The 20,346-nt window shown below is 30.6% G+C and overlaps 2 protein-coding genes across 7 annotated transcripts in view; both read left to right on the top strand.

Annotated features, from left to right (window-relative positions):
- The window catches only part of LOC139486786 (ragulator complex protein LAMTOR1-like), a 513,831-nt gene that overhangs the window by 4,710 nt on the left and 488,775 nt on the right, over nt 1–20,346 (top strand). Inside the window, exons 2-7 of one of the 4 annotated variants that reach the window (XR_011655632.1) lie at nt 2,799–2,863; nt 3,396–3,503; nt 4,964–5,050; nt 5,958–6,032; nt 6,876–7,002; nt 8,434–10,403. Coding sequence is in view for 2 of the 4 variants with exons in the window: in XM_071271748.1 (XP_071127849.1) it covers nt 2,799–2,863; nt 3,396–3,503; nt 4,964–5,050; nt 5,958–6,032; nt 6,876–7,002; nt 8,434–8,526 (555 nt within the window). In the remaining 2 variants the exon portion in view is untranslated. Of the gene's footprint in view, nt 1–2,798; nt 2,864–3,395; nt 3,504–4,963; nt 5,051–5,957; nt 6,033–6,875; nt 7,003–8,433; nt 11,221–20,346 lie in introns of those variants that run through there. The other 3 variants (XM_071271748.1, XR_011655633.1, XM_071271750.1) reach the window with 3 other exon arrangements.
- Nucleotides 15,519–19,586, top strand: LOC139485463 (uncharacterized). Of its 3 annotated transcripts, none has more exons than XM_071269971.1 (3): nt 15,519–15,623; nt 16,177–17,140; nt 17,370–19,586. In XM_071269971.1, exons 1-3 carry the CDS (start codon nt 15,615–15,617, stop codon nt 19,190–19,192), a joined length of 2,796 nt encoding a protein of 931 aa, XP_071126072.1. In that variant the 5' UTR covers nt 15,519–15,614; the 3' UTR covers nt 19,193–19,586. The 3 variants fall into 3 exon arrangements, with proteins under 3 accessions (XP_071126072.1, XP_071126073.1, XP_071126074.1); XM_071269972.1 differs by having other exon boundaries at nt 17,577–19,586; XM_071269973.1 differs by lacking the exon at nt 17,370–19,586 and having other exon boundaries at nt 16,177–17,330.

Raw genomic sequence — 20,346 nt, forward strand, 5'->3', positions numbered from 1 at the left:
TCGGTTATAATATATTTTTTGTTTTCATCGAAGGGTTCAATCGCTGATTGTTTGCCAGGGATTGCTCCTTTAACAAATTTAGAAGGCCATGTAGATCGCCACATTTGTTTGTTTATAATAATTTGTAAACCAGTAACAGAAATTAGTAATGGTTACATCTGATGACAGATGTAAACATGTACTGGAAATAGTTGCGGTACAAATAATAAAATAACAATGCTGCCTCTCTCTTGAGCATCAAAGATTGTGATTAAGAGCATGAAGAGCAAAGACTTGGTGGGCTAAGTCAGAAAAATACAGATTGGTTCGTTGAAAATCATGTTCGCTCACATTTTTATTATGTAGTCAGGATTTCTTTTGTGGATTATCTTGACGAAATGGATAAGGAATATTGTCATGATGATCAAAGACCAAGTCATTCGTCACAAAGACTATGAAAGGCAGGCCTGGGGCCATTACATTGCAATGTAATGCATTACATTACAATTACTTTGTGATTCTTCCATTACAATTACAATTACAATTACATTTTTTCTGACATGTAATGCATTACATTACAATTACTTTGCCTGTGTAATGCATTACATTACACATTACTTTTTCAATATAAAAACAAAATGCATTTCAAAAACTGAGGTATGTGTACATATGTATACAGTGTTAGGGACATAGACTTCAAATACTGGTTAATTAATATGTCCATTGCACTTTATCATCATAAGTGGTTTAAATGTGATGCCATTAAGAGAACAGCGATAAGTTCTGTACACCTTTCCGGCAATACTTAAAAGCCTTTCTACAGGAGCTTATGTGTGGGAAATGGCTAAATACTTGATAGCTGTATTAACCAAAGTAGAAAGGCACACTGAATTTGACTTCCATTATTCCAGTGCATTGATTGAAATTTCTTCACATGGCTCAGACAAGTAGATGTCAACATCATGTACTGCACCTTACCTGTGTCTATACCCTTTGATTGAGTAGTAGGAGGCATGAAACTGAAAAAGTCACTTTTAAGTTTCTTAGGTGGTGGTAAAAAATAAATAAATTATCATATAATTTGGTTATTAACATTGATCACTTAATCATTAAGACATCATTAAGGATTTCAAAGGTATATAACAAATGTGTCATTAAAGGATTATCTTGTGAAATGCCTAAGGGTTCTGTGAGGACAAACATAAGTTGAGAAGATTTGATTGCAATAAAAACATTTTGATATTAATTAGGTGAAATAACAACACAGACAGGACCCAAACCACAGTCTGGTTTAAAAATGTTGTTTGATATATTCAATATTTCATTGAAATACATGTAAGGTGTGTATAGAATTATGTAATTTTCATCTTCATATTTTTTTCATTGATCTATATAGTTTTGTTTGATAATTTTTTTTATAAGATTTTTCAAAGACCACCTAACACCAAAATGTTCCCATATCATATTAAACAAATATCAGAAACCAAGATCAAAGACTTGATATTTTTTACAATTTTATATTTCTTACCTTAATGTGTGTTTTAAAGATTGATGTAATTTATTTGCAGTAATTAACTGTGACAAAAAATTTTATTCCATACTTTCTTTTGTTTTTGTTAATATTTTATTTTTATTATACAATATTTTTCAGTTTTACCAATTTGTAATGAAAAGTAATGTACTGTAATGGAGGCATTACATCAATTTTTAACTAAAGTAATCATTACATTACATGTAATTGTAATGCAGAAAATGTGCATTACAAATTACTTTGCATTACATCCAAAAAAAGTAATATTACAATGCATTACAATTACAAATTACCATTACCCCAGGCCTGATGAAAGGCAGAATTAAGATTCCAAACAGTTATCAAACTAGTCAGAAACTGTTTAAAATAATTATCAGTATTTTTTCATTAAAAATCTTCATTGTTTTTTATCTTGCAACATTGTACAAAGCTTGCTACATTTTGTACTTGCATTTTACTGTCTACCAAACACAGAACAATAAAACAAAATTAGCTTTGTTAATACCAATTAAAAGTAATCTTCAATAAATCACAATAAATAATTATTAAACTAATCACCATGATCACAAAAAATATTTCATTTATAAAATTCACAAATTTTATTTTTGAAAATATAGTTATTTTGATATATACATGTACATCTAGAAAACATTTTTTAATTCAACCAGTATTTTAATAAGAAAACGTTGTGAACAGACCCAAGGGTTTTCCTGCTGAATACGTTCAAATATAAAATCAAGCAGAATAAAACTACAAAATACAGAAGGCAATATTAATCATGTTAATTGACAAGGGAGTCTCATTGGGGATTCTGATCCTGGATCCCGCTTATTGTTTTGTCAGATTCCATGTATCCTGCTTACACTATAATGACTATGTACATTCTGTAACCTATTCTCATATTTTTGTAAGCCAGTTCCTGTGTCCCAATAGACTTCATTTTACGTTTTCACAGCACAACAATTTGACTTTCACATGTTACGCTTACAAAAAATTCTGCAATCCCATGTCACGCATAGACCTCAATGAGACCAAATGAAAAGAACTTATGAGGCATTGCTGAAAAAAACAAGCATGTAAGAATGTTACTTTGAATGTTTTAGGAATGATGTCTTGCTAAATGACAAAAGGAATAAATGGTGACAATCTTGATAGCATTAAATGTAAACAATGTATTACAAAGTATTTATTTCTTGAAAACTGCAGATTGACAGTTTCATCTTTCATTTAAGATATTAGAACATATGTTTGACATGTATAGTTTGTAATGTGGATACTTTTTTTTCAGACTAATGAACCTGATGAAACAACTAGACTTATAAACCCTGTACAAAATCATTCTCCAAGATCTGTGTAAGTAAAATGCATGATTGATAAACTTTTAAAGGTACATTTTGTAATCATATATAGCTTGCATTATCACACATCATTTTTAGGAGGCACTAGTAGTCTAGTACCATGATTACATGTATTATATATGTTTGAGATTTATCTTACACCATGTACACGTAACATGTACACATGATGTAATTGACAGTGCTTAGCAATAGTTTCCTGGTGTAAGTTCACTTTTACAAGTACAAAAATGTATAACATTCAAACTGCTACAAGATGTGGTTGGAATATCTTTACAATACAGCAAACCAACAACCAATAAAATAAAATAAAATCTATCAATTTACCGGTATGCAATTAGTAAAAAAACATCATCATATTTTGCGCATTTATTGGAGAAATATGTATATGACATGCCCTATATCATTAAACTTGACAAAAGCAAATTTGACTGGGTTTTTGTTAATTTAAGATTTACCTTGAACTTGAAGCTTTGAACATGTTAACATTGGAGTGACTGATTATCATGATTATTGGTATAATTTGTCAGTTTTAGTTGTTGCTGTTGTTATGGTATCAAAACAGAAGAACCAAAACCAGTATTTACAGAACCGCCCCAGCCCTATAATCCTCCTCCTATTATACAAACACTACCTAGGTAAAGTTTGGTATGGCATGATCAATCTAAAGCAAAATATGAAAAATGGCTTTTACCATGAAATATCTACATGATCTATGAACAGTTTGTTGCTTCACTTGTACAGTTGTCTTTAGATAGCTTTGACCTTTAACCATCATGAACAGTTTGTGGCTTCAAAGTGGACTTGAAATATAACTTCAACAAACCCTACTTGCATGATTAAATAAGTAACTGCAAATGAAACTATGAATGTAGTAATGCCTCCTTCTTATACATTTATATATGTATTGACCATGACTGCTGAAGGATGATGTTGTGGGCTATACATTCACATGGATTCATTTATAATCTGGTTGGTTAGTTTTGATTTCATAAAATATTAAACAATGACTTCATTGGACTTGTTTTGGGGAAAATTTCAGTGAATTCTTAAATTTCTAACCTGACAAATGCATGATGTGATCCTTCAGTTTTTGATATCATAAACATTTGAAGGGTCCAATCATTTGGGTCTTGAAAAATATCAATAAATCATTTTAATTAAATTTGAATTTAAATTTAACTTGATGCTGATTTTGACAATCAGACAAACTAGGCCTACTTTCAGTATGTTTGAATTTTGAAATGATAATTTTCAAATATTCTCAGTGATGATTTTTGCAACAATGTGCAAGGTAAATTCAACATCCTTCAATAAAAACCAAAAACATAATGATAATTCAAACATTTCTAGAAAATTAGTGTTCACCTTGTACAAATATGCTGTACGAGAATTTCAGGGTGCTTTTATCTTTAATAATAATCATGATACAGTTTGTACTAGTGAAAATGTATTTATACAGTGCATTCATAACCTGTACACCATAGCAATTTAACAAAACTCCTGTCTTTCATCATGGTGATTTTAAAACATTTTTAGCTTGCAGAAAGATTTTTGAATCCTCATCTTTCATTTTTGTCCTTGCTTGTACAATTTTCATAATACAATATATTACTGTCTAAAAAGTGAATGCTTCGATTAATTTCTCCAATATATTCAATTCTTGTCATATTTCTTAGTGATAAACTTTATGAAAACCATGGCTCTCAGTCAGTTCTGTATTCTTTTCCTTAAAAAATAGGATAAAGTAAAGAGTAAACTATCTTTTATGCATTATTTTATAGTATTTCTTTTCACTAATAATCTGACCATAATCATGATAATGAAACTGTGTTTTGAAATGTATTATATAATTACAAAAAATATTCATTACAGATAAAGGTACATGTAGATGATTTACAATCTTTTTATGTATGCATGTATGTGTACAATGTTTTTGGTACTGAAGAAAAAAGAATTCAATTAGATTAATTCTAACTTAAAAATAACACAAATACTTTTGTCAGGTATTTGTACAATGGATGTTAATATCTATACGGCAGATTTTTTTTTAACCTAAAACGATTTAAATCCAATGTTATGTTAATGTTTTGTACAGTGGTCCAAGCAGTGAGCCAGCAATAGTAAGTCATCCTAAAGGAGATGAACATTCAGCGTTAGAAAGAATTTTACAGAAAACGGCAAGGTTGGTTCATTATTACTGATGTGTTTTGCAAAGTGTAAACTAACATTTTATAAAGTGGTAGGTTCAAAATGTACATTTTTGAAAATATTTTTATACATCCCAGCAAAAAAATTATGGGGTTTACAGACATCATCTTGTCAGACCATCTGCTTATCTGGGTGCATTATAAGTGCCAAACTATTCTTAACTTAAGAAAAAAATGAAACTTTATACAGCTGTAGAACACTACGGGAGGATGTGCAAAAGGGAATTTAATCCTGGTTCAAATGTTAGAGGGGAGATAATCCAAATATTGCAATATGTGGTACAGTTTCTTGTAAGATCCAATTCTCCTAAATAGCTTGACAGATATTGAATTAACTTTACACAGTTGTTAAATAACAACCTTATGATGTACCTGAAGGAATATAACCCCTAATAGTATTAGTTTACATTCGACATGTAAAAGGGGAGATAATCAAGTTTACTTGCTTCAATTTAGCATTCCGGTAAGCAGTAAGTCTAGCAAGCAGAACTTATTTTAAACAGCTTCATGGATATTGATGAAACTTTATACAGCTGAAAAAAACTCCATTGGGATGTGCAGAATTGTATTACAGATTTTCCTTAGAAGTACTCTGATGAGTATATTGCTTGGCAAGGCAATTTTTAGGAGTTTCCTTAAACAATTCTAACAGGGGGTTATGACTGTGTATGGCCATATTACCAAAATAAAAAAAGGGTCTTTAAAGTTTGTTTTTTTCTCAAATTTGCATAAAGTATAGCTAATAATGTGTTTTAAGCATGTAAACACTGACATAAAAATTGAAAACATGTTGCGCCAAAAATCTTTTATCATCTGCTTTTAGAATATATCTCATTGCTATAGAATTAACTTATCCAACACAGACAATTCTTTCTTTTTCAGGGATGTGATAGATGTTACAAATGAAAGTAACTTAGTAGAACAAACAGAATATCAAGAGAGAACTAGACAGTATAGGTAATTTTAATTAACACACCTCTGGGTAAAACATATAAAAATCATATATCATTGCATGTAGGGAATCAGTACCTCATTGTAAATATTCTCCATTATGGTACTAATGCCTTTATCAAACTTTCTCTCATAAACAGTATCCTAAAAGAGGGACGAAAGATACCAGAGGGACAGTCAAACTCATAAATCAACAATAAACTGACAACGCCATTGCTAAAAATGAAAAGGACAAACAGACAAACAATAGTACACATAACACAACATAGGACTCATTGGTACTCAGCTGTTACAACATTTTACAATGTAGTTAGACATTAAGTGAGCAACAATTAACATGATTAATCAATCTAAGCTAGTAATATTTGAAAACATGCTGAACAATGGATGAAAACTAGACACACACATGGAAATTTAAGTATTTAAGAAAGGATAATAAAAAGCTGCTTATAAGGCTTAGTGTTCCTTGTTAAATATTGGGAACAAGATTGTATGAAAACATCTTCTTTTTATGTGTTTATGTCCAATATGTCCTTGTACATGTCATATGAAAGATTGGCTTACACAATTAGGGATCAAATGTTTTACTCAGCAGTGTTCTCTTTAGGCTGTTTTAGTGCTGCAGTATTTAATGCTATATGCTGCTATAGCATATCAGCACTGTGGTAATTGGATTAAGAGCAGTGGTATCCAAACACAAAACAGTGCTATTTCATTAACAATTTTCAAATTTAAATCTCATTTACCTGTAGAGTTTCAATCACATAATTGCATGTTTTGTATGAATGTCAAATAAATGTACATGTATTCACAAAAAATCTTTATAACTTTATTTTGTTTTCTTTTCAGCAACAGAGTTAACATGGTGGTTGGTGGCAGTAGTCGGTTAAAACAGAAACCAAATCTACCTAATTGTGTTACTGCTCCACAGTCAGTGCTAGCCAGTAAACCTATTTCATTACATGATATTCAGTTGGTAAGTAGTTAAGAATTTAGTCTTACACCAGTGCTTATTATAGACCTCCCAAAACTCACCAACGAATTGTTAAAAGAATGGTCAGACAAACTGCATTGATTCCTATGGCCTGTAAAAAATCCATCTGACTAAAAAGTTTAGGGTAAATCTGTAACTGGCATGGGTTGAGTTCAATATCGTAGCAGCTACGTAGCGGCTCAATATCTATGTAGCAACTAGTCTATAGCTACACGTTCAATAGTCAAAATCTACGTAGCACTACGTAGCAGCTACAATATTGAACACGGCCCTGGTAAACAGAAAAAAGTACTAATGTTCCAATAAAAAGGATAAGAATTACACTTCATCTGCTAATAAGTACATACTGGGCAGTGATAAACACAAAATTCATTGATTTTAAAAATACTGTTTGTAATAATTTAATAGAAATGGAATATAATTTCTAAGTTAGTATTATACAATCAAATGGACATCATTTATTTATATGTCTTTAAATTGAGATGTAAAGTATGCATCAATATGATATCAATATGTATATCTTTCAGTCATAAACAGTCTGTGTAAAGATCCTTGATATTGTTTAAACAACAGTCAAACCTGTGTATAAAGGTTATCCTTGCGACCATAGAACTAACTTATAAAAAGTAAAATCACAAAAATACTGAACTCCAAGGAAGGAAAGTCCCTAATCAAATGGCAAAATCAAAAGCTTAAACTCATCAAACGAATAGATAACAACTGTCATATTACTGACTTGGTACAGGCTTTTTCTCATGTAGAAAATGGTGGATTGAACATGGTTTTATAGCTAGTTAAACCTCTCAGTTGTATGACAGTCACATCAAATTCCATTATATTGACAATGATGTGTGAACAAAACAAACAGACATAATAGGTAAAAATGTCAAAAATATAGGTACAGCAGTCATCATTGTGTTATCATCTTAATCACTTTAAAAACAAACAAATGTAACAAAGAAGCACAAAAAGGCATACATCATATTTAACAACCTTACTTTATACGATATTATTTATATATGTAAAACCACGCTTAAAGGATTGAAATATTTTAAGTACTGTACCACAGTCTTTATTATAAATGGTGATCTTTGAGTTGAGAATGCATAGGTATATCTATAGTCATGAAAGTGAGACTAACAGAAGATGATCTGTCATGACAAATTTTTGCCTTATATTGGTAACTTTTATAGCAGGTTTGACTCTATCTTGATTTTGAAAAAGAACCATGCACACAGAACTTTCTGTTTTAGAAATAATACATCATGATTTTATACAAAGTAAGAACATTGGTATGATGGTCTTTTGCAGAGATCAAAATGAGTTTTAGTAGAACAACAAATTGTTGTTCACCCAGACTGAATAATTATCAGCTGACAGCATCTTATCCAATGAAATTATTTCTATTTATAGATAACTAATGCAACAGAGAAAGCATCTAGATGCATAAAAGAGATTAAGGTTCAGCATAAAGAGAATTTAGTCGTACCGTTTGGTGTTCCATGATAGTCATTTGTTATATTAGGATTTATTGTTAAATATTCATTACTGCACATATGTACATATATGTATTTATGTATATAAATGTATGAGAGAGTGTATAAAATGCGAGATAGATTTACAGTTAGAGAGAAGAATTTTTGTGTGTTTGTATGATTTAAAGGTCGGAGTTCATCATGTTTATTGAGTAAAAATATAATGATCGAAAATGTTTATTTTGTTCCATAGTCACTATTGTTTATGCGCATTTAATAAATGGAATTAGAATTAATTTATTTATTGTACAAGAAATCAGGGTACAATTTTAATTCACAATTTTTTACAATGGAAAAACAAACAAAAATCTAGTAACAAATAAACATATATACTTTAGGACCTAGGTATTTTGTGTTCCAAATATGAAATTTCATGGTTTATTCTGTCGAAGTTCTTCTGGGCCAGACCAAATTTTTCAAAATATCAAATAATTTTTTTTCTATAAATCGCATTTTTATCTAGCAAGATTGGTTCTCATTGGACTACATGAAATTGTATGAGATCCTTAATATTGTGTTCTAGTAATGTTCATGCATGGTGAGCAATATCAAGACAGGACGAAAACAAATCTTGCTCATATGTTATAAAATATGTTTTCTTTCAATATTTGACAACGTCAATGCAAGATTTTATGATTGCAAAATAAATGTTTACTAGGTCCATTAGATCGAATGAGTGCATTTATATGTTTACATCATTCTTTTTTTACATACTACTATCGTTACTTGCCTTGATTTAGAACTTTTACCTATTTTCGTTTTGTGAAACATGTATTGAAATGTCTAAAGAGTAAAAGTTCTTTTAGAAGAAATATTGTTTATGCATACAACTTGCCTTTTAGTTACTGCATGTCATTAAAATGCCTTACTTTGGATACATATAATTTCATGGATGTCAAATTTTGTAAATTGAAGAAAAATGTATTTATTTTGAACATTTAAATTTGCAGTTCACTTATGCCAACAAATTTGGTACCCCACTAATATATATAAATTAACCCACTGTAATTAATTTCAATGCTGTATTTCACAGCTCCTTCAATTTCAATCTTTGATTGAGAGGTGAAAGGTCAATTACAACTAACTTTAATCCTAAGATGTTCTATCAATGGTATTTTAATAATCTTTTATCAATTACCTTGGGTATATGGCGTTAAAATGGCAGGCTACTCTAGATTTTTTGCCATCATTTGTAAACCTTTTTGGTTGCTATTAGTTGTTTGGATACTGTCTCCAATTATATTTTCTATTTACTTTTATTCATTTGATAACATTGCATTGGTTAAAGGTATGATGAACCAAATATATAATTCTAAACATTTAAAGGTGTATGTTAAAAGGTTATTTACAAAATATATATATTTTTTCTTAATTAGCTTATGCCTCATATATACAAATGAAAGTAAATGATGTTGGAACTAGTTTATTAGAATGTATTGTCATACACATAAGGAATGGTAGCTCTAATATTAACCAGAATGTAATTGTTAAATAACCTTTTGGCCAAACATATGCATGTTCACTTTATGAAGCACTTTAGATACTTGGTGCATATAAATAAATGCTGCTTGTATGTGCAATTAATTATATATTTTTTTTATATATTGAAATGATAAATATACCGATTCTGTGTCCTTACTTTGCTAACAAGGATCTGACAAACACTTCTTTCTTTTTGAAGACCTTTTGGGTCATCTTGATTTGTCCTAATGCTACATGACTGCAAAAATTTGAAAGGTGAAATTTTATTGGCTAATAAATATTTACTGGAACTGAAAGTAAAATGGGGTTTGTCAAATCTTTGTTAGCAAAATGATGACACATGATCTGTAGTTTTATTATCATATTGTTTTTATATCTGCCTATTATGTTATAGAAAATGTATAATGATGGATACTGTATTTATGATTGAGATACATTAAAATGAGTTAATTCCTTAGATTTTAAATTTCCTGATTCAAAGGCCAAACCAGTTTTCAAGGATTTAGTTGTGTATTTTTTGTTGTCTATGATTCTGTTTTTTCTTAAAGATGAGATTTATGTGGGGATATTTTGGAGATTTATTCTGAATCTTCAAAATTCCCTGCTTACCAATAAGGGAGAAGTGAAAATGTATTTAATATTAATATAACCTTTTCTCAAAAGCTGAAAGAATGAGTTGGTGATGGTTCCTACAATTCAAATGCATAGCTATCATTTTTTTGACAGGTTCCTATCCAAAAGCATTTACTTTATTTTTAAGTAAGAAAAATAGTAGAGTATACATCCCATGCTTAAGACTATATAACTTTCTCGATAATTTCCTTATTTCATTTGTTTTCTAGTTATAGCACACACTATTAATAACAAAATGAAACTACAACAAAAAGAGATAGAGATTATTTTCATTAAATTTAGAATTAAAATGAACATTCCATTACTTGGATATAAGAATTGTGAAGCCAACTTGTTGATTGTAACTTATTTTAGGATAAGATATAGATGTGAAATAATAACTAAAAGTAAATTGTAGATATTACCAGAATGTTGCCATTTACATGTGCAATATTTTGTGTGATTAATTGTTTTATGTTTTATGTCTACATCATAATCTGTGCTTAAAATGTAATGTTGGAAGGTGGACATTTTTCACAAACATTATTATGAATAAAGACTTTTTATCAAATTTTGTGATTTTCTCTCTTACATTATATTCAACAAATGTTGACAACTCCCTTAGACACATACACTAACTACACGTATATACACAACCCATTGCTTGATATAAGAAAAGCCAAGCATTTAATCTAACATTAATAGATATGATGTTTACCTTATAGCAGAAACGGTTTTTAATGTTACAAAATCCAACTCTATTATGAGAACAATTGCTGAAAAGAGAAATGTGAAAAAATTGAGGTACATTTGTGACATATATATTTCTAGAAAGATTTGCTTAACTATTAATATGTGAAATACAATTTTACGAGTCATTTGATTAAAATTGTATGGAAACATTTCTAAATTTGGTGAGTGATTTGAGATATTTTCTAAGTGTCAGAATTATAATCATTACACTGGTTTTTAGGTAAAGATTTCATGAAATGCAATCAAAACCTTATGGGACTGACTTGATATCTAAATGTTCCAAGGCTGATCACTACCTTTTTTGATATACAAAATATAGTGCATTGATCATAACACTTTATACATACTATCCATTAACATTTCACAAAATTTATCGATGTAATAAATGCTCCATTATTCAAGGCACAAAATGATGTTTCACTTGTCAAGAAAATTGCAAAACTTTTGCAAGGTGCAGGAATCTAATATCTTTTCTAAAAATATGAATTATGTCATTGTTAACCTCATCTTTAAAATTGGAATTATCTTCCTTTGTCTAGAATAGCTGTTAAATGAGTAACAACCAATGCAATATTTAATTTTACTTCCCACTGATAAAGTGAAGCGATCTTTACCGTTCAGTGTCGTTTGATTAACATCATGGGACAGATCCAGTCATTTTTAAAGGGTGTTTTTTTTCGAACACAGGATAAAAGGGCTCCAACTGTGTCCCTATTCAAAAGCATTGATCATAAAAAGGGGAGGTTCCAACTTTGTCCAATCCCTGGATCCTCCACTGAGTACAATAAGAACGATACAGACTCTTTCAGAATGAGAAGTTCAGAATGAGAAGTCAAGAAAAGACAAAATACCATATTTTAAAAGTTAAAAAGAGCATATACATTTTGCAAAATATTTATATCTGTTTGATGAACCACAGATGCAACGCAATGTCTCAGTTCGAAGACTGAACTCATATTTCCAAGCTGTATTCCATATGCTAGCAACTGCAACAAAACTCACCGAAAAGCTAAAATACGACAAAAATGGGTATGTCAACATCCACTCATAGCAATGTCTTAATGTCATTTAATAGATTACTTCGGTACTGGCATGAACATACTGATTTTTTGTGTTATTAAAATTTGCTGTTACAAAATATTATAAATTATTATAAATAAAGGAATGTATCTCCCTCATGCAAAGCTCTGATTCCTTTCACAGATTTGGCTATACTTTTTGGACCTTTTGGATTATAGCTCTTCATCTTTTATATAAGCTTTGGATTTCAAATATTTTGGCCACGAGCATCACTGAAGAGACATGTATTGTCGAAATGCGCATCATCTGGTGCAAGAAAATTGGTACCGTTAATTTTATTACAGTTGCAACAACAACAACAAGGTTTGAATGAATCATTAGTTTGTTAAAAATTTATAACAAAACCAGATTAGAACAGATTGTCAGAATGTTTTAATTTTCTAACACAACCAGGCGAATGGCTAAACATACTATCAGCATAACGCAATGATCCTTTTGTGGTTTCCCTGATAGTTTTAACCTTTCAGGTTGTGATTGATGGATACATGCTGATGTCAGCATTTATTATGCAGCACGTATGCACGATCAGTAAAACATTAGAAAGAAGTTTACTTAAACGACTTACTTTTATCCCTTCAAAATGTCCACTAAGTAGGTATAGCTTAGTTGATACAACTTTGCACTAGGAATACTATTTTCAATATACCTTGTTACAATGGGTTGACTACTGTCGTCAGCACAAATACCTTTTTTATGTGTTCTTTTGTGTTTGTTATAACAATTATTGATTCTTTGGAAACAGTAGGTAAATACGTTTTTCCCGAACCACCAATTGGTATTTTTTATATTTAAGTTTAAAACAAAAATGACTTGAAGTGACACTAACAGTCAAATTCATGTTCACCGATTTAACTCAAATCTCATATTTAATTTATAGCCATATAAAGCATTTGTTTTCAAAGTCTAAAATAAAGAGTTAACAGGGTATGGACCCGATAATATGTAGCTTCGTGTCGTGTGTATTGTAGTCTTGACGTCTTTTAATGAACTATCGAGTTGACCTCCGAAGACCTTCGATGGTCATATAAGCGATATTAAAATTATATGTTAATCATCGTGTTTACCTGTATAAGAATAACTTTGTATGTGGATCGAATCAGTCAATCAAATGACTTACCACTGTTCATTCACAAAAACTAAAAAAAAAAAAATGTACAGATATTGCATATTCTCATAATGAAATTAGCCTAACATATTATTAACAAAATGTATTTTATCTGAATTAAATGATTGAAGTTTATGTTTCTTGTATTGCCATAACAATAATACCCAATTGCATCTTAAGTTTAAAAGACAGGCGTAGATTTAATCCTGGTATCTATGATGAGGCTATGTACATATCTATGATATAAATACTTTCACCATAACTGGATACTATGTGAATTACTTTTGTGAAGCTGCTCTGAATTTGCGCCTTGCTATTCTGTATAACAAGTCATTCATTGATTTATTTCTTCTTGAATAGAATATTAAATATATATAGTCTTTTTCACTGTCGAATAGTTCATACTTTTCACCTACAAGAGAAATTTCGCTGACGTGTTGACAGATGTATATTACTCTAGTAGACCTATATGTAAAGTGTGTAAATGAACTTATCATAAATACCAAGATAATTATTTGTACACCAGACTTGTGTTCCTTATACAAAAATGATCAGCGACGCTCGAATCAAAAAAGTTTTTCAAAAAAAGTTAAAAAATGAAGACAAAATAATGTACAGAGTTAAACCATATTGGACCACCATTCTGAAATTTTCGCTAAATACAGCTACGGTAGTATTTTTAAATGGCAGAAAACCTTATTAATTATAGTTAAAAATTTGATGTGTAATTGTGACCATATCAATGACAATTCATGTCAACATAACAATACATAGAAACTTCATCTGCAATCTAGCGGATATGGCATCATTTATAAGATTCAACGTCTTAGTGGGCATCTTTACTTTTTTTTGATAACTCCAGTGACTGCCAGTAACTTGTGAGGAAAATGTTACCAATAAACGAAATATAAGTTGTAGATCCATAATCGAACAGTTACCTGAATAACTGAAGCTGTGCAATGAGATACGTTCTCTCTCGTACACCTCTCAGGTCAAACAAGTTTAAAAATGAAAACTAAAAGTAAAATGATAAAACTACACTCCTACACCATGTACATCTATAGGTACTTAGGCCGTATACTTCTTGCTTATGAAATGGTAGAAAAGATGTGACAACATAAATGAAAAAGTCATTTCACTACAACACAGAGTTAAAGAGCCTGATTTAGTCAAGGATCTTATTGCAATAAAGGAGTAGGTCCGGTAAGGACCGATTTTGACCTCAAATATCAGGTTCATCTGACGAAAAATTTTGACCACTTTTTAATCACTTAAGTGTTTATATATTTTATTTGAATCAATTAGTTTATGTGAAAGATTTTAACTGATTTTGTCATTGAAAAAGATCCGATTCAAGCTCAAATATGAAAAATCTACCAAATATGCATAAAAATGTCACTTTTCAGATGGTCTTTACCAAAAATGAAAGTGGCCGCATCCGTGTTCATCCTCAAACTTTATATATGTTATGTATTATCATAAAATACAACCTATATTTCAATATTAAGGATGAACACGAATGCGACCACTTTCGTTTTACACGAAAACCAGCTAAAATTTAACTAAAATGCTGGAATTGTGAAGATTTCAGTAATTTAGCATGACTTAATGGTGCTAGTACCCGATATATGTACATTGTATTGTCAAAGACAGCCCATATGTATGTAGCAGAAGCATTCTACTGCCCAATAAATAACTAAAAGTTTACATTTTAACAATTTTGTAAAACTGCTATATTTTGGGGCCAAAAAGGGGTCCTAACAAGTATTGATTATAATAACTCAAAATATGATATGTATTTTTATCATATACATTTATAATAATAATAATAATCTTATAAGCTAAAAAAAAAAGGAACAAAAATAACAATAAAAGACAGGAAAATCATTGTACTTCCCGCCCTCAAAAGTAATAATAGAGAAAAAGCAAACCATTGATATCACAGTCCAGCGTGTTGGTGCATGCATCAAACAATTTATTTATAGAACACAGTCATTTGTATCTACATTTTCATTGGAAAATAAACCATGGATCAGGTAAATAACACTGAACATATTATAACATGTATTACTTGAATAATAAGACATAGCAGACAAAATATATTGATACTTCGAACATTTTAGAATATCGATCATTATAATTTATTGTGATTTTAGCATGTTCATATAATGTTGTAAATATACAAGGGAAAATATGTTGATATTATGTACATCGATGACGCTGACATTACTGTAACAGTTGTGGTATATGCAATTATTGTTACAATATTATTAAATGATACAATGTCAAAGTATCAAAATTTGATTTTTTGGTTAAAAATAACTTAATTCAAAATATTCAAAGCCCTATAATCCAAACTATACAGTAGTTTTGGTTGATCGAGTTAAGTTTTAAAGTGAAATTTTGTATTGTAAACCTGACATTTGATACGTAAATATATATCATATAACCGTGTCGATATAATAATATGTGAATAAAATGAAACAGTATGTAGTGAGTAAACACAAAAACATCATGCATTACGTCTCTGAGATATTTCACTAATAAAAATTCAACAACATGAAAATGCATTTGTTAAAATATTTCTAGATAACTCAAACGACGGAAACAGTCAACAGCCTGACCAGTACACCTAAAGCATGTCCTGATAATATCGCAAAGTTTTGGAAAAATACCACCGGAGACCTGCAGGCACTAGGTATGCATCTAGATGACCCCATTACAGTAACTTTTGGAATAAAAAAATTTCCGGTAATTGACACACAAATATCAAACCCTGTACAAGCAGCGGCCAATAATTTAGGTGGCGGTCACCATGCAGTGATTTTAAAACTGGAAGATAAAGACAAGTGCGCTTTTAAACTTGAACTTATAGTTGACGAAGACGTATGTTCTGTTAAAAAGAACTTCAAATGTCTGAATGAGGAATGTAACTTTCAAACCTTCTTTTTTTCAAAACTGGCCAACCATCATTTTTTGGAACACGTCGGTCCAGAAGGAGAAAATATTCATTACGAGTGTTGTGGTCATGCATTTCGAAATTTTCAGTCTTACTGTCAGCATCAATATACAAATCATTCAACTAAAGGTGAAATACAATTAAAATTTGATCACATTCGGGAAAATAATTTTGAGAATTTTCTAGATCATGTTCAATATTTTGGAGCATACAAGAAAAGCACAACTTTAAGACAGGTGATGCAGTGTGCAGTTGACATTATTTTAAACTTTGGAAGATATTGGGTCTACTGTTGGAACTGTCAGGATTTTGCAACTTGGTTTCTTGTCCAAGTTGGAGTTCCTCTGAGAAATGTAGATCCTACATTAGCAGACAAACTTACAGGATCTGGTACAAAAATTAATGCAAGGTCAATACAGCAAAGTAAGGAATCGTATTTATACAAAACACACAATGAACTTGAGATGCATGATTTAACAGACTGGAAAGGAGGTACTATTTGCGGTGAAAGCGGATGTAAATTTTTACCACCCATGTCACTGGAAGCATTAATACGGCATACAAAGGTTGCACACAATGACGACACTATATCAGGTTTGCAAGCCGTATAATACCATTTATTCTAGAACTATCAAGATAACAAAATTAAAATATATTCAATTAGAACTAAGTTTTTTTTTTTTAGAAATAATGATACATTCTGTTGCAACGTTATTCTTTTATAAAATAGATCTGTAGAATTTCTTTTATTGTGCAAACATGAATAAAAATCCGCTAAATTGAATATAATTAAAAATACGCCACATTGTACAAAATGTTTCAGGTTCATCAATGGATGATATGTTCGATGATTTCCTGTACACTGTGTCTGGGTGTCATATGGACATTAATTTAGATGTTAAATTAAAAAGAAAATATTCTCTCTATCAGCTCCGTGGTACGGATATATGCTCCCATACGTCGATTGTATTTAGTCCATGGACTTCAAGCATTGAATCTAACATTCACAAATACGATTTTTATCACACAGCGGAAATGGTAATAGATGGTACAAAACGCAAACCTCTGGTGAGACCAATAACTGAAGAACGCCATGTAGAAAACTTGAGGTACATTTGTGATATAGATATTTCGACGGAAGAACTCTTAGACTATATGAATGTGATTTACAAAATAACATTTAAATATTCATCAGATGAAAGTTGTATGGCATTTTTTGTGAACTTATTGGCTGCTTTGAGATACTTTCGTGAAAGGAAAATTGTAGTTTCATCAGTTAACGAGGGTCTTTTGGCAGAATATGAAAATTACAGAAGACTGACAGACATTAAAAAACGACGAAATGCTTTATTAAAAATAATTGAATTTTTCTCACTGAATCAAGAGTTTCAAGGGGAGATACAAGTTTGGAAATCTTCCTTTATTTACGATTTTCCGAAATGCAGCACAAAAACGTCGTCCGAAAAGTTAAAAGTATATGCAAATGCTATAAAACATTTAACTGCAACAAAATTTAATGAAATGCAAAGATCAGGTAGAGAAAAATGGGTAAGTCTTCATCCACTGATATCAATGTTTTTGATGTCATTCAATACGATAGGAGAGTTGTTTTTGCCAATGTATTTCGTTTTCACTGTACTTCTTATACTAAGCTTTGGATTACCGTTGCTACCAAAAAAGGATATGAATGGATTAAAATTATGTTTACAGTATATAAGGCAACCTCACGAATGGCTAAACATACCTGCAATAGTACGTAATCTTATGTTTATAATATCACTAATAGTTCTAACATACGAAGCTGTAAAAGATGACTCAGTGCTAATGTCAGCTTTCATTATGCAGTACTTATGGATAATTTGCATTACATTAGAAGAAGATATATATAAACGAGTTCTCACTTTCCATGAAATGACCCTTAAAAACGTCCCTAAGCGTATAGTTCAGTTGATACACCTTGGCATAAGGAACAACCTTTTCAGATTCCCTGTTGCTGTTGTCTTAGTCATACCCTTATCATCTTGTCCGTATGTTATTTGCTGTCTTATTATTTTGATAATAATAATTTGTTCTTTAAGAAAAGTTGATGAATACCTTTTCACTGGGGGACTCCCAATTAGTCTTTTTACATGTCAATATGTAAGAATAATAAATCATTGCATTGTATTCCTATATATGTTGGCAATCGCCAGCATTGGTATTCAAGGAGTCATTCGTATACCGGTTTTTCAAGTCTCAAATTATCACTGTTTTGCTATTTATATATACACAAGTTTATCATGGTATAGACCACAGAAAGATAACTTAATCATCTGTAGAAATATGGCCACTACCTATAATACTGCTGTTGAAAGAGATATCATAAAATCACATGAAAAGGAATTGCTTAGTTCATGGTTATCAATTTTTCACTCATCAGTATTATTTTCAATGCTCACGCTCCATGCGATTTGTTTAGTACCAGTTATATGTGTATGCATTTTTGATGTACATATTTGTTTATGTATCACATTTATTACCCTTTATTTGCATTGTCTCTTGCTTTATTTCACTATTGACCTTCGATATGTTATCAAAGAGCTTTTCAGTGGTCCGTTAGAAAAGTACATACTTCTCAATGAAACAGATAAAACTAAAATTCCCTAACCCAGTGTATTGAAAAATCTTATTCCAGAAATTGAAATTGCAAGCAAGAAAATTTTTTATAAAGTTAATGGATGATGCAAGTTTAATAGTACGAATATGAATGAATAGCAAAGTCAGACCCTGAAAATGATGAATTTTCATTCCATTTTGTTAAAATTTCTGTAACAACAGCCAAAAGTTTTCTATAAAAGATTCAATACTATTTTTATGATATTAGCATAACAAATCTCATTAAATTACATTCGAACTATCTATTTAAAACATGTATGTATTTATCCTGTAAGGTGTATTTATACGATGTGAATGAAGCAGTTTTCAGAAAGAAAACAAAATCAAGAATGACTGGATTGCTCAACACGTATTGTGAGTTTATATAATAAAGTATTAATCATTACGTGTTTTTTTATGAATGGTACATAATTTTGTGTAACACACATTTTTGCTAACTACTCGACATACAGTGATGCAAGACCTATATATATGTATAAACTTATGCACTGCTGAAGCCCGTGCAATTTCCCCGACAATATTGAGCATAAACCTGAACGTGAGGCGTAAGCTACGATCTTAATAACCTTGACCCTTTTTTGAACTAGTTTTCAAGTATTGAAAGGATTGAGTAGACTAACATTAACGGTACTCATATTAATGCACCAGATGCGCATTTCAACACTTAATACCTCTTCCGTGATGCTCAAGAACCAAGTTCTTTTAAAAATCAAAGAAATCGTAGATCAAAAAAAGAAGCTGTGGTATGATTGCTAATGAGAAAACTCTCCACAAGAGACCAAATGACAAAGAAATTAACAAGTGAAGGTCACTGAGCAAAGCACATACCGCGTAGTCAGCTACAAAAGGCCCCGAAATGACAAATGTAAACGCACATTACCAAAAAAGACAAAAATGTAAAGCCAAAGTCGGAAAAGAAATCAGAGCTTTGCATTAGGATGATATGTTCCTTCACTTTAAATAACTTCTAATCATATGTAACAGCAAATTTTAATATCAGAAAATCCGTATTTTCATGCCAGTACCAAAGTACTGCCTCCTGTGCTGGTGATACCCTCGGGGACTAACATCAGAATACGTTTGTTATCAATAATATTTGTATATTAAATATGCGAATCAAGCACAGCTATATATGTGCCATTTAA

This window comes from Mytilus edulis, chromosome 8 (assembly GCF_963676685.1).
Source record: "Mytilus edulis chromosome 8, xbMytEdul2.2, whole genome shotgun sequence".
Classification (NCBI taxonomy): Eukaryota; Metazoa; Mollusca; class Bivalvia; order Mytilida; family Mytilidae; genus Mytilus; species Mytilus edulis.

Coding starts and splice junctions, on each gene's coding strand:
- LOC139485463 (XM_071269971.1), top strand. Junction 17,141..17,369: donor CAATGACGACACTATATCAG/GTTTGCAAGCCG, acceptor AAAATGTTTCAG/GTTCATCAATGGATGATATG.